This window comes from Solea solea, chromosome 7 (assembly GCF_958295425.1).
Source record: "Solea solea chromosome 7, fSolSol10.1, whole genome shotgun sequence".
In the NCBI taxonomy this organism is placed as follows: domain Eukaryota; kingdom Metazoa; phylum Chordata; class Actinopteri; order Pleuronectiformes; family Soleidae; genus Solea; species Solea solea.
Genome location: NC_081140.1, coordinates 27,116,639 through 27,132,419, shown reverse-complemented (window position 1 = coordinate 27,132,419; position 15,781 = coordinate 27,116,639). Strand labels below are relative to the sequence as shown.

At 40.0% G+C, this 15,781-nt stretch overlaps 1 protein-coding gene across 2 annotated transcripts; it reads right to left on the bottom strand.

Moving 5' to 3' along the window:
- Nucleotides 1-218: 218 nt before the first annotated feature.
- p4ha3 (prolyl 4-hydroxylase, alpha polypeptide III) lies at nt 219-13,673 on the bottom strand. 2 transcript variants are annotated; one of them, XM_058632969.1, is made up of 13 exons: nt 13,365-13,673; nt 12,837-12,991; nt 12,486-12,709; nt 10,739-10,888; nt 10,613-10,664; nt 7,029-7,186; nt 6,686-6,862; nt 4,922-4,986; nt 4,672-4,831; nt 3,506-3,568; nt 2,892-2,960; nt 1,867-1,963; nt 219-1,016 (listed from the first exon to the last, which is right to left on the bottom strand). In XM_058632969.1, the coding sequence occupies exons 1-13, from the start codon at nt 13,547-13,549 to the stop codon at nt 946-948; spliced, it is 1,626 nt and encodes a 541-aa protein (XP_058488952.1). In that variant the 5' UTR covers nt 13,550-13,673; the 3' UTR covers nt 219-945. The 2 variants fall into 2 exon arrangements, 1 of the variants encoding a protein (XP_058488952.1); XR_009240849.1 differs by lacking the exon at nt 219-1,016 and having other exon boundaries at nt 1,945-1,963; nt 3,470-3,568.
- Nucleotides 13,674-15,781: the final 2,108 nt, after the last annotated feature.

The following is a 15,781-nucleotide window of genomic DNA, read 5'->3' as shown; positions in this document are numbered from 1 at the left end:
AACAGTAACTAATAATAACTAATAAACTACTATTATTATGTAATGGTTAATTAATCATAATAACTAATCATTGTACATTTAACGACTAATTAATCATTAGTTAATGTTAAGTAATCTGTAAACTGATTCTATTAATGTTACTTAATAATTGATTAATCATAATTATTATTTAACCATTAGCTTACAATTAGCTAATGGTAAATTAATCATTTCTTCATTGTAACTAGTAATTTAGTGAACTAATATTTAATCATTCACTCACAATAATGTTTTCGTGAGGTAAACACTGGCTAACTCCAGTGTTATTGAATGTACGTGTTATAAATTTAATTAGACATGATTTTTTTATATCTTTATATGACATATTTGATTATGTTTTGCACAATAACAAGACAAGGCGTGTTCCTCGTGTGTCTCTCTCTGTACACGTGACAAATAAAAAAAAATCCTAGGAATCCCTCAAATGTTGACAGCAACTCTGACTCATAACTCTGGCGTGAACGGCCGTCCTGTGGTCGCAGATGACCCGACAAAGAAGTTTTTCAGCCAAGAGGTGACTGGATTTACAAATGAATTTAAAAAAAGAAAAAAAACAGCTGCAGCTGCGTAAGATGTCAGTTTTAAAAAAAGCAGAAGGTAAGAACAACCTGACACAGTAAACTGAAAGCATCACAGTGTGCAGCAGCAGCAGCAGAGGCCTCTTTCCATCTGCAGGAACAGTATTTTGCCTCTGGGGGCCGATTGCCAACTTCTGCCCCACCCCTCGGCGTGTTCGCTGCGAGCTCCAGGCTCCAGATGCAGCAGCCTCCCCCTCTCTTCTCACCTCCCCGCCCTGACTGCGTGTTCACTTTTTTTGGCTGCCTGTGAGTGTGCCTCTCATTTCAGAGGCTGGCTCCTGCGCTCGTTTTGCCCCAAGGGACCCGAAAAACAGATGCTCCACTCCTCTCACTCTTCAGGGTTCAGGCTACAGCGACGGTGGAACTCCTGGCCATGCTCGTGGATCCATTTGTTTGCCACTGGAACATAAAGACAAAGACAAATATGTTCAATGTTCTGTACATTTTTCAGTAGTTTCTACGAGAATAAAGTTGTAATATTATGAGAGTAACGTCATAATATTATGAGAACAAAGTTGTATTACTACGAGAACAAAGGCATAATATTATGCCTTTGTTCTCATAATATTACAACTTTTTTAATATTAAGACTTTATTCTCGCAATATTAAGACTTTATTCTAATAATATTACAACTTTATTCTCATAATACTACAACCTTTTTAATATTACGAGTTTATTCTCACAATATTATGAATTTATTCTCGCAATACTACAACTTTTTTTAATATTACGACTTTATTCTTGCAATATTACTTTATTCTTGTAATATTACAACTTTATTATATTTATAAAATCATTTCACAATCATTTAAAACCCTTGTTCAACTGAATGCTTGTTTAAAAAGGGAGGTTTTCAGCTGCTTTTGAACAAGTGCACACAAGTTAGGCAGAGCATTCCAAAGTCTAAGTGCTACTAGTTGGAAGTAGTTTTCTACTTTGTTTGGGGAACCACGAGTAGCCTCTGATCTGCAGACCTGGGATTAAGTCTTGGGGAGTAGAGGTGCAGCAGATCAGCAACATATGAAGGAATCTGACCATTTAAAGCTCTAAAGACTTTAAAATGTATTCTAAAATGAACTGGTAACCAGTGACGGGATTTTAAAATAATGGGAAATATGTGCTCTTCTGTCGTTGTGAGTTAGAAGTCTAGCTGCAGAATTTTGGACAGACGGTCAAGCTCCTTCTTATTAAGACAAGTAAAAAGACTATTTTTGCACAAGAGATCTGACTTGTCACCAGACTCTTACCCCACTTGTCTCCAATCAGCACAGGACAGCCGGCGTGCAGCGTGTCAAAGTCACCCTGACCATTTCTGTGAAGGTTCCACCAGAAGATGGCAGCTTTCTGTGAAAAAAAACACATGTATGATATGAGAAACCACTACATAGGTTATATATTCGTCGGTGTGTTTGTTTATATCCTTTCTGTCAGCTGTTTTTGACAAATTCATCAGAATTTTTTTCTGCATATGATGGGTAGGTGATTACCCAAGTATGTTCCCATTAAAGTTTGGTAAGAATCTACCCACTAATCTGACATGTTCAAGAAATCCCGATCTCTTTTCATTGGAAAAACTGTAAAAAGGTTATAAGGTATTATGGATTTGGCGAATACTAAAAATTTAACATCATTACACATTTTGTAAGATGGTAATAACACTAAGTAGGTAAAGAAAGAGAGTTTGTCTACATTTTTATGTGAACAAGTTTATTTTGCACACTTTTCACTCTAGTTGAGGTAACACAGAATCAGCTACTCAGTCATTAGACTGAGGATCTGGTCCAGATGTGATGGAATTCATAATAAAATGCAGAGAAACAGAGATATTTAACACAGAAATCACACCATATGCAAGCTCGGTGAAAGCAGTTACGTACATGGGTTAAAGCTGGTGTAGAGTTACAGAATCAATATTTTGTATTCTAGAGGTGAACATAATGACGGGATTTCTTCGTCGTTTCGTTTCAGTTTAAACAGCCAGATAGTGAGATGAAAGACGAAGGGTTAAACTCCAGGAATGACACAGTGAACTTCCCACTGTGGCTCATTAATCATCTGCAAAGAGCCTCAACCTCCACTGAGGCTCGACGGCCGCAGAGAAAGAGAGAGAAACCTTGTGGCTGATGTTGCAACGATCCAAACGTCTGGCATGTTTGGACCTGCACCAGAAAATGTGAGTGTGGTGATGACAACCAAGCCTGAGGCCAAAGGGGGGGGGGGGGGGGGGGACACGAGAAAGAGCTTGAAGTTGACACGGAGACGTTTTGCTTACCTCGACGACAGGAGCGCTAAAGTTGGCGTAGATGAAGGCAGTGGATCCACCTGCCTCGACAGAGCTGAGCTGTGGGGGAAAAAAAAAGGACATTCCTTCAGTGCTGTCTGTTATGTTTCACTGTTATTGTAAATATTCTCTACTTCTATATTTTACATAGAAGAAGTAAATGATAAGGTTGTGGTGGTGATATGGATTACGGATTTCTACTTTTCACAGCAATTGTTAACCTTGTGAGATTGGGGAGTGTATTATCGGCTTCTTACACCATAGATCTGCCAAAGATAAGCAGTTTGTCCTTATTTATTCATAATAACTCCATAATAAAGATCTATTCTATTCTGTTGTGTGGGAAAGTGTGCAGCCAAGGCATAGCTTTTTGCATTCTCTGAGTGTGTGTATGTGTGACACAACATGTATACAAATGTAGAATAGATGTAGTCAGATTTTCTAAAGCAGACTGTTCCAACGTCTTGCAGCATTCGTGGCAAAAGTTTGATGTCTTTATTTTTAATTTAGACCTTAGATCAGCCAACAGGAACCTGCCCAAGAACCTGTGGCTGCTGTGTGGTTCATACCAGGTCAGCCGAAGGTCAGAGTCAGACTCCACTCACATATATCATAAAGGTCGCCACTCGATTCCCAGCCTTCAAATTGTACACAGGACTGGAAGGAGACTGTGAACAGAAAGCAGCAGTTACACATAGTGTAATGTAAAAAAGACTCAAGATGCAAAATGTATGAGAATGGAGACAAAAACAGAGGATACAAATATAAATTAGGACTGCACGCAGTCATGATAGGGCCCTTGCTTCCCCACGCAAGTCAGGGAGTGCAGCAGTTCTCTGACCTCACTTTTGAATCCGCAAAACCTTCCAACCACTTTTCGCCTTGGATGTGTCTCGCTTATTTACGTAGGGTGCAAATTGCCAAAATTCAAAAAGGCCGACTTCCTGTTGAGTTTAGGCCATGGTTACAGTCGACTTTTTTGTTTGTCTTGGTCTATAACAGGGGTCAGCAAACTTTGTGACATGGAAATGACATTTTCTTCTCATCTAGTGTGCCATTATCTACAATAACACAAAGTTAAATTATGACACAAAACACAAAAACATTTCCAATACACCTGGAATGTTATTCCATTCATAGAGCACATCTCAGTGCTGTATCTGCTCAAGCTTAATAATAATAATTTTAAGAAAAAACATCTTAAAAAAACACTGCGTTTAATAAACATATTGCTCTGTCCGGGAAGTTAGGCCTAACCAAACCTGAGACTACATTACCTTGTCTTAAAGCCTGTATCTGCCACGGCTACGGCGCTGCGGCGGGAGCTGTCACTCAAACCCATGAAGTCAGGACACACATAAAGTGAGGAACACTGAGGTGCCAGCGTGCCAGTGTTTATGCCGCAGTGTGCCACCCGTGGCCTACCCCTGGTCTATAACATCTTCCCACCAATTTTCGGGAAATTCGGTCGGTGGCACTCAATTTTGCCTCTGTTTTCACCTAAGGGGGGCGCTATAGAGCCCTTGAGCAACACGCCGGTCCAGGAACTATGCCAATATCGCATTTTCACCAGACCTGACCTCAATGCAAAGTTTCAAAAGCCCTCAAAAATGACCGCAAAGCCCCTGCCATTCCTAATAATCTGAAAGTTAACAATAGGTTCCTGCACAAATTTGTGGTTAAATATAGTAATTGTGGTTAAAGTGCTAATGCAAGTCATTCATTCATTCATTCATGCAGAGTTTTGGAAGTTGTTAAACAGTGAACTTACAGTAGCATGGTCAAAGTGAGGTTCGTAATGGCCGCCGATCCCATAATTGACCACTTGGAGATACTCGCTGTACGGATGCTGCACATTCAGACCTGTGAGCATCGCGATCCGCTGGTCCAGCTTCCCGACGACGGGATGAGCTGTATTCTTCAGCCATGCACTGCAAATGAGACATAACTCTTCAAGATTGTTGTCGTTTACAGTCCGTTCTTGTGAATGAAATAACTTCACGTAAATACACAGTGCGCACCTCTTGCTGATGCGATACGCCACTGTCGCTTGCTTCTCTCCAGCTGCCACCACAGACCTTCTCAACTGGTTAGCAAAGACAGAAAAGAGAGAATCTTATGTTTGACATTCTGCTGCAAGCCCCAACCAAGTGGGGCCATAAAAAAAAATGTTGAGCAGCATTGAGAGAAAATAACCCAACCATGCCAGGATTTTTACATTTCATCAGTGTGGACAGTTTGTCAAAAGCAATTTGGGAACGTCCAGATGTTTTGGAGCAAAATAGTTCTGCCTTAAAACTGAGTTTATTTTATGTCATTCCTGTTTTTGGAGTTTTTATTTCTGCTTGATTGCTTGTTTGGATTCCTTTTGGGCGAATTATACCTAACTACACACATTACATCATTACATGCTATAAACCTGTTCAAAAGAGTTTGGGGCTGGGTATTACAAATCTCCAAATAAAAATCGATTAAAAATGGGGTGGGGGGACTGTTTTTTTAACCCAGCTCTATGAGAGACTGAAAAAAATGGCAATCTCACACATGAGCTTTTAATAAAAGTCCACACAATGGCAGCACTGTTACCTCAAACCAGCTCTCCATTGTTCAGAGGATCAATACATGAACGAAACTTGTGGTTCGTGATTGCAGCTGCAAACTAACGACATTCCCCGAGTCTGCTTTTAATCAAACCACGAGCTGACATCATGATGAAATAAGTGAAGGGGTTTCCATGTGAGCGCAGGACGGAAAAAGAAAAGAAAAGAAAAAAGGCCAAAACCTCACAGAAACTATAGGGTAGGGGTTGATTTAATCCACCAAGTATTAACTTTGAGTGAGTGAGTAAATGAGTCAGCAAACCATGAGGCCTCTGCAGCGCTGCAGCTTTCAGTAAAGTTTCATTTTAGACGACGTTAAGATAGTGGACTGAGTATTTATCAGAGGAACTCCGCTCAGGGGCACAGTGAGACACTCAGTCCAGTTTTCTTTGTAATGTATCCCTTCATTCCTTTAAGCCAAGCTAAATGTTTGGAAGTGGACCAACTCTTCTTCTTCCCTATAGGGTCTTTCCAGGATTTTTGTCCAGATGGAAAAGGTGCACAGTTGGTTGAGCAGCAAGAGAATCCTGCAGCCCTACGTGTCTTTTCTCTTAATCCAAGATAATGTTGCACATTTTCCTTTAATTTCCGAACTGCACATAAATGCCAAGTGCAATTAGAACATGGATACGTGACCTGAAAACTGACTGGACGGACAAAAATCGAGAAATCAGGTCAGGTCACATCGATTGACAAAGTTATTTTACGTGAAATATAAAGTAAAATATAAAGGGTGAATTTGAATCACGTTTTTTTTTTTTTTTTTTTAAATATGTTGTTAACATTTAATTAATTAGTTATTTAACACATCTCAGGCTTCAACTGGCTCATATAAAATGCTTATTATTCTAAGGCTATGAAAAGCCAATTATTAATGATTTAAAGAGGAACTAAACCCCTGGTCTGAGGCTAACTCCGCCCAATGCCTGATTTTGAAAATCTACAAAAAGTGGGCAGGGAGTTATCAGTGAGTGGGGAGGGGAAGGAGGGGTGAGTGAGCACCGCAGGGGGCGTGATGATTGAGTGATGGCAAGCGCAAATTGCAGCCACTGTGAAGTTGGTAATGGGCCGCATGTGGCCCACGGGCCACAGTTTGAATAATCTGGACCTACAGTATGCGGACACGGAAAAAAAGCATCTCTCTCTTTCTCTCTAAGTGCAGTGTAGTAGAATAATGGGCGTTACTGCGGGCCGAGCGAGCGTCTTGACGTCCTCGGCCTCTGCGTCGGTGATGAAGTCGTGGTACAGAACCACGTACGGCTGCAGGCTCAACACCTCGCGTCTCGCCGGCAGCAGCAGCAGAGCCGGGTCGTCGTTGGTGAAGTAGTCGCAGAAAAGTGTGGGGTTTTCAAAATGCATTGGCTGTTGGAAGGAGAAAATCTGAAGTCCATTAATACAATTACAAAAGTACTTGTTGTTTATCAATGTAAAATCACACTAACTGTTCATTTAATTCATTGCTGGTCCCTTTCATTGGTCTCCTTCCAGAAACAAGACTTTTTCCTCCAGAATCGGGTCAGTTGAATACCTGAGAGCCTTGGGTCTGGCAGAGTCTCTCGTAAGTGTCTCTTGTCCTCAAATGAGTGGACGTCGGTCTCTTTAACCCTCTGCTCCGTCGCGGTTTAGCAGCAACCAGCAGCTTCTCGTACTTTTCGACGTTACGCAACACTCTTTCGTTCATCGGATCTGAGGAAACAAAAAAAAAACACACACACACACACACGCGTTGAGTCACACTGAAGGATGTTTAGCTGATCTCAACCAAAAATGTGTTTTCCTTTGTAAATCCAAAGCTGCACTTTGGCAATCCACTTTATTAGGTACACCTGTTTAACCGGGGATCGGAGTGAAGAAGAAAAGGTGATTTAAGTGACTTTTTTGAACGGGACATGGTCGGAGTGTTTCTGGAGGCAAAATAACAGGGCTCCTTGACATCAATTTCAAGACCTATTCCCTCAAATTCAAGGACAGAATGTGTTGGCACAGCTTAAGATAGGAGGACAACTTGTAAGAGCGTCTTCGTCCATGACGGCGTCTTGGTCAAAGTCAGTCTTTGTACATTTTCTTTTGGTGAGACAGAGATCTTGGAATTTTCATTTCCCAGACAAGTCGTCATTTGCTCTCTCTTGCTTAACTTTACCCGCTCATTATTCTGCATGGAATCTCACGTCAATGGCGGAGAGAGAGAGAGAGACAGTGGACAGTGTCCACAATACCGCTAGAAGATGTTATAGACCAAGACGAACAAAAAAGTCGACTGTAACCGTGGCCTCAACTCAATAGGAATTTGGCTATTTGGAATTTTGGCGTCCATTTTGGTGATTTGCACCCTACGTAAATAAGCGAGACACATCAAAGTTGTTAGGGTAGTGACAGAAAAACATTTGGTGCTTTTTTTTCAACAAAGCTGACTCATGAAACGTGAGGAAGGATGTGAAACAGATGTTTGAACAGTTAGAACATGTTTCCACCACTGCAGACTTGTAAACAACCAACAATTAAAGACTTTTATGGACATGACCTTCTAACCTCGCTGTGCCTGAGAGCTGCCGTCATGACAACACTGGTGGTGACGTGGATACTTTTATTGATTTTACTTTTTAAAATCCATGCACCACAAGGTGTCCACCAACTTAAGACACTTTCATCAAACATAGTTCACAAATCTAAAACTTCAATCATTTCTAACACTATTTCAATCTGGATCAATAATAAGAGGCACAATAACATTAAAAAAAATGGTGTTTTTTATTATTAGTAATGTTAAAGAACTTATTTAAGTGACTTTTTTTCAGAAAGGGAATCATGAGCTGCATTTTAAGTGCTCCACCTTAGAAAGAATAAAACGAGATATCCAGTGTACCTAATAAAGTGGCCAGTATTGGTACGTTGGTGTCTGGGAAATGAAGTGAACTACAAATGATCAATGTGACGCTAAAAATGCCTCTGCAGTCGTTTCAACAACCACTCAAAAGTCATTTATGATACAAGTCAGGAGAATTTTTCTTGGATCTTTATGCAGCAATAGAAACTAGATTTCCGCAATTCCGTGCCGAAATTTCGAGTGTGCCTGCAGTTCTTGCGGCATGTGTCTTCGCGTGCAGGACTTGTGCTGGTAAAGGATTGAGTGGTATTTTGGTGGAATCACCCTTTGAAAGAGAATAACTCATAAACCCCTCCCACTCCCTGATGCCCCCTCCCCCTTCCGAACACCTGCGTTATAAAATCTAAAAATGTGGATTGAACCTTTAAAAGCATTTAGACAGAGTGGTATTTTGGTGGACTCACCCTTTAAAAACACCAAGTTTCAGAGGAGATAACAAGACGGATCAGAGAGGACTCAGACGCAGAGGCCTTTTAATTGTCTTTATTGGCACTCGTAAACAATTCTCAAGGCAGGTCCTCTTTACTGAGGAAAAACAAAAGCGTGGCTATGAAAACCTATAACAAATTGCGAGCGCAACGCTCTACAAGAGAAACGTTGTGGAACTATAAACGCGGAACAAAAAAATCACTCCGAAGAGGAAACATACTCGGACTAAGGTTATCATGTAAAACTTAAACAGAAAACTCTCCAAACGGAGGAAAACACGGCTCTAAACACTTCAAAACAAAAGCTAACTCAAAAGCACAATCCTAATGATTGGCGATCCTTAACCAACTAAGAATGAGATAAAAAACAAAACGCAATCTAAATGATTGGATCTAACTAATAAAAGGTAAGTCACAAGCCTAGTGATTGGAGTTCCTAAAAGGCTGTGAAAATGAACAAACAAAAAATCTCTCCCAAGGAGGAAAACAAAAGCTATAAATCTTAACTAAGGTATCAGCTAACAGGCTATGATAAGAAAACTTACAAAATAAAGCATCGCTCACCAAGAGGATCAAAAACTTGAGGATTCTGGGGCTGTGACGAGGCGCTATGGTGATCAGGCATGGACGAAAACACACTGGCACTGAAACAGGGGAACAGGGAGTTTTTATAGTCCACATGGCTTAATTGTCAGCAGGTGTGTGTAATCAGGGCCGGCAGAGGAGGGGGCGGGGCAAACTGCTGGAGTGACAGGAGAGAGGGAGAGAGAGAGATTCACAATCCCCTCTGTTTCCCATTCTCACAGAGAAAACAGCATGTTTTAAAGTTGTCATATCTCAAGAACGGTTGATGATAGAGATAAAATTTTTGGTTTGTGAGCGCCAGGAGGCTTTCAGCAGCTCCCATCTCAAAATTTGTGACAAACGGGCGTGAATTGACAGAGAAATCACAGTTTTAAAATCACCCTCATCTTGATTTTCCACAACTCCAAAGCAGACATTTTAACATGGGAGTGAATTGAGACTGTGACCAGAGTTCTCTGTGCTTTGAGGTGATTTTAAGAAAAACTACAAGTCATATGAACATGACAAACACACACAGGGTTAGACGACAACCATGGCAACATTTTGGTGTAAAAATTGTCTCTGTAGGTTGGAAATTGTGGGCAGGAGAAGAGTTTGTTTAGAAGTTTTTCTGATTATTTTGCTGGATCTTGCTAGAGTGTGTCACTCTAGCTCACACCTAACGACCACACACACACCCATTATAAAATCAGAAAGCTTTGAAAAAAAAGTACAAAACTTAAACTGCGATAGTTCAAAAACCGTAACATGTATCAAAATGTCGACTTAGGTCAGAAAAGTCCCAAGTCTTGTGACCCGTTTAAACTTCCAACCACGTTTCTACGTTAAAGTATGACGACACTGTGATGCTCCAAAGCGGGCTTGGTTTTTTTCGGTCTCCCATCCACTTCAATGTTAATTTTTGTTCAGTTTTTTGTAAATATTATCCCAATGGTTATATGAAAATCTTAGAAAAGTCATAGCACACCATTCCCGGTCAAGGCGCACATTTTGATATAACTTGTGTTGGGGGTTTCTCAAAGATGCAGGAGGAGTAGCGTGCCGAAATAACGGGAGGGCGCGAGAATAAAAAGCAGAATAAACGCGCACGATTACAAGAGATGCCTTGCAGCGCAAGGCATTCTAGTGAGAACCCTAGGGTTCTCACTAGAATGCCTTGCAGCTGCAGGCACTAATGATTACGTGCAAAGGAAAATTAGTCTAAAAAGATTTTACCGTAGTGCAGTAACTCTTGAGACAGACTCAGAGCTTTGGAGACGTTTCCTGTCTGAAACAACAACAAAAACGACAGTTCATATCCAATCATCAATCATCAACGTGCACATTATGAGCGTGTCATACTTTAAAGTGAGAGAAGGCCAGGTGATCCAGAGCGTCCTCTAGTGTTCCCTGGTTCTCTGGACTCCACGCGCCTCCTGTTCCTCTGAAGAGCTGAACCGACTCCTCCAGCCACTGCACCGAGTGATAGTAGTCCTCCTCCTCATAGGCCACCTGTGGCAAACAACACTTTCACTGGGAGATGAGCCGATAGAGCTCCAATAACTGACGTCACAGATATTACAATCCTCTGATAATCAATATATTGCAAGACAATGATATAGTGATATCTGTTTTAAAGGAATACTTCACTGACTTGCACTTTAAAACCCAACTATCCCTTTAAAATTCCTCCTGGAGGAACAGACAAGCTCCAGGTTGTTGGTCGCTCACACACCCTGATGGTTTTGAGGAGCAGTTTTAAAGCCAAATAAAAAGCATGTGCAGGCAGAATGTTAACTGACAGCACAGGAACACTGAGCACTTCACATAATCTGTGCTAATCCCAGCAGCAGAGCAGAGCGTTGAGTCAGGGTCAGACCCTGAATCACTCGTCTCCACATCTGCTGTGTGAGATAATGTCTTTTCCACACACACACACACACACACACACACATGCACTCTCCCACACAGGGCCCTGCCCATACACATCACCACTGTACATAAACAGTGGAATCTATTTATTTTTTCCGTCTTTTATACGTGTATAATTGTACATTCTTCTTCTCATGAAAATGGATTCCCAGGCACAGAACTGGAAGAATTCCACTTTTCCCAGACTGAATGTTTGGATTCCCTCCACACAGTGACTGACAGTGGGTGTTAATAAGGAAGGGAAATTCTTACGGCAACATTTTGTCATTTTTCATTCAGCATTTAATTTTTTCTTTAAAAAAAAAAAAAAAAAAAACATGATCCAGGGGAAAACTAACTCCAACAGTGAACTTCAGGAAAGACAACGGTCTCTTGTTTCAGATAATTGAAATCATTGACAGTTGTGGAAAGAGAAAAGTATATTTACTCGAGCTGCAAACTTTGAGATTCACCACAATTATGAGGCTACTGTGCTGCACTTTTCCATCCTGGGATACTTTGTCTCCCTCTCAGAGAGAGATTAAGTACTTTTCAGTTCACTACAGTGAACAAGATCAAGATACTGAAGATAAAAGCGGTCAATTAACAATTTAAGTTCATAATGATACAAGATACAACTTCAACTATTTCCTCTATCAATCTAGTGGATTATAATTTAAAGATTTTAGTTAAAATCTGTGTTAAATGTCGTGATAATATCGCATCATGATTTAAATGATATCAAATCCTAATAATATTGTATAATGACATAACATTATGATGATGTTCGTGATGATATTGTGACTTAAATATCGTGATAATATATCGTAACTTAAATATCGTGATAATATATTGTAACTTAATATCGTGATAATATTGTATAATGACTTAATATCATGATAATATCCTAATATTGTGATCATATCGTATTGTGACTATTATAAATATTGAGATTATCAGCAAACATGACAGGATTCTCTGATATGACTAATGAGTACATTGTCTAAATAAGCTGCTCCCTCCTTGATTTTATGCTAGCGCCCTCTACAGCTATTATTTTTGAATGTTTATTCATTTTGCACAATAAAGAAAATGTGTATCTACATCTGCTGCGACATGAGTATAACAAGTATAAGTCAATTTCACTACAGAAGAGGGAAAAGTGTAAAAATCCAACATCATGCATGTATTTGTTTACCTTTCCAACCAGGAAGCAATCGTCACCAGACAGCGGGACAGAGACTGCAGGAGTGAAGATATCTGTGGGTTTTCCGTTAGTCACTGTTTGGAAATGACCCTTTACAAGGCTTGCGACCCGGAGAGCGTAGACGTCCTGAAGCCTCATCAGTGCCTGCGCTGCCCCCTGCAGGTCCTCCAGTTTGGGAAGTTCGGCGTCTTCCTCCTCGTAACTGGACCTGAGGGCTGGACAGCAGGAGGTCAAAAGGTGAGTTGGGGTGAGGTTGGGTGTTGACAGCAGGGAAGAAGAAGAAGAAGAAGAAGAAGGAGGGGGTTGTGTATTTATCAGCAGCAGATGTTTCTGAGAGCAAACCTTGTGAGTGCTCCAAGGCTTCGTTACTGTAGACGACGTTCAGCCACTCTGACTGCAGCCGCTTGATGAGGGTGAAGGCCACCAGAGGGTTTGACATAGCTGTGACTGAACCTTTGTAAAGTTCAGTGTGCAGGTCAGACACTTTGGCATGAAAGCTGTGAGGAAGAACATTACACTGAGTTTCTAAAATAAACTAAAGAAGAAGAACAAGAGGGTTAAACACTTGTGTAGGTGTCGATGGAAACGCATCTCTTCAAGATCTCATGACTAAATGTTCCCCAGGCAAAACAAGGATAGTTGTTATCAATTATTACTTTACATGGGAACTGGAATAAGAACAAACACACTTAAATATCATGATAATATTGTATCGCAGTGTCTCTGGTGATTCCTTCTTATCTTAACAATGTGAATTTCTGAGGATCAGTGAAGTCTAAGACAATCTGATCTATCTGTCTAAAGAAGCAGTCCATCATCATCATCATCATCATGATCTTCACCATGGTGGTCACTCAGTCACTCACTCACCGCCTGATGTCCTCCAGTCTGTCCAGCTCGTGGTCTAAGTATGTGCTCAGGTCGTGGACAAGTTTCTGCTCCACACTGATCAGCTGCTGCATGTTCACCAGTGATGTGAACATTTCTGCCGACGACGCGAGGATCACCAGACTCCAGCTGAAGACACAGGTCGACATTATCATCTTCATCATCATCTTCTTCTCCTCCTGCAGCAGCAGAAGAAACAGCAGCAGCAGCAGCAGCAGTAGAAGGTACTTGTGTGGACTGTGGACTGTTCTCAGGACTTTTCCTTCCACGTGCCCTTCTCTCCCCTCTCTCTCTGTGGGACACACACACTCACACACACACACACACAGCTCTGAGATCATCTTTCACAGCCTGTCCAAAAAAAAAAACGCTTCATACTAACACATGTGTTCTGTGCCTGTTTTCTTCTTTTTTCTTACAAAACATTTTATTCAAAACATAATTATCTAATTTTTTTTTCATGACATCACTGTAGACTTTAATGTTTTTACCACTTCTATACTTTTATTTTTATGTCATAAATTTGGGGAATTACTTAACTGTTAAATATTTGTGTCACTGAATGAATTATGTTGTAATTTATTTATTCATTAGCCCATAATGGGTATTACAGTACAGTTTGGAGTCACAGTGACACCTGCAGGCGACAGCTATGCACAACAGCCTTCCTATACTATTTAAAAGAAGCTGTAAGTGTGGGTCACTGCACTGCCCACTGGTGGCTCTTGTAGGTATTTCAGGTGGTGCCTCGTTGAAATTCACATTCACAGTAGTTTTTATAATTACACATTGAAATAATCGTAATTTTTTATATTTAAAATCAATTTGAATATTTTTTAATTGCTTGGAAAAATTGGAAAAACCAAGTTAATGGCTAAGTAAATGTAATTTTAGTCTGCTATCAATAAATAATAGTTAATTTAAGAAATTGTTGAACCATTGAAGATTTTCAGGATTTCAAATTTGCTGAGCATTGGTGCATTCTTGGGCCTGGTCAGATTCTGCCAAAGATGCATTAGATAGATAGATAGATAGATAGATAGATAGATAGACAGGTAGGTAGATAGATAGAATAAAGGCTTTAATTTTAAGTTTTCCTTTTCTCTGTGTCTGTGTTCGCTTGTGAATGTGAACGCATTAAATTCACTCTCACTGCTGCTGCTGCTGACACAGATTGACCTGGTTTATATTTAACAGCAGTGGATCAATCAGAGTGCTAATCTTATGTGTCTTCAGAGGTGAAATCAAAGGTGAAATCAGGCTGCATCCATTCCTGATTCATCGTTGACTCCTGTAAATCTTTACGTCATCATAAAACACAGTGACTGTTGGTTCCATGACAGGTTTAGTCACGACGGGGTTTTATTTACTGATTATTGTTTACTGCTGCTGAAATAAAGGGACAGTGGAGGAAAAACAGAGAGACAAAGACAACTGCACAAAATAAAGGTAAAATATTTGTTTTATCACCTTAAATTTAGATTTTTTTTTTCACTTAAAAGAAGGATTATGGCCAATGTGTTAAAAACAAGATGAATCACTAAAACGGTTTCCTACTGGTGTTATACTGATTCATTTGTCCTTGGTTTAAGATAATAAGGAGCATATTTTGACACATTGAGAACTTAACTCTAGTTTCTAGCTCTCTTTTTCTCAGTTTTCATGAAATTTTACTTTATAAAAACACCAACAATAACATGATAATAGTGATTGTATCGTATATGCTGCAACTGAACTTGTTGACACCCTATTACCAGTGTCAAAAGAAAGGGACAGTGCAAAAAATGCAACAACCTCAGACTGTGGGGGAAGAATAATGTAACAACTGCACAAATTATTGGAAGAAAATGTTTTTTCTTTTATCTTTTTAACCACTTTCCTAAAAAAGTCTTTTAAAAAAACTGTGAATCCTTCAGAACCTTTTAAAAACCGAGGTTTCATGTTGTTTTACACTCGCAGGTAGAGTTTCCTTAATGTCAGGTGATACTGACAACACATAAAAACAGCTGCAATTGATATGATAATGATTCATTTAATGATGTTTTCTTGTGTCAGCTGAGCCTTGGCTTTTGTTTATGAAATTATCAGAGGGCACATTATGAAATATTCAGAACCTGTTTTCATTTTCAACTCTTTTCGCTGAATGACGGTGATGAAAAAATTTAAAAATTACAATAAAAGTGCAACAAGAACCTTTTCTTGTTGCAGGTGAGAACATGAGGAGAAATGACAACACCAAAAACTGTCCTTATTGATTTTATGCAGATTTATTTAGACTTTGCTTAAAAAACCTGGCTTTTTTGACAGATTTTTCTTGCGCCTGATCATCACGTGGTCACTTTAATCTGCTACAGTCTCTCGTCTGAGTCTCGGACTGAGGCTAGTAGCTAATGTTTTTT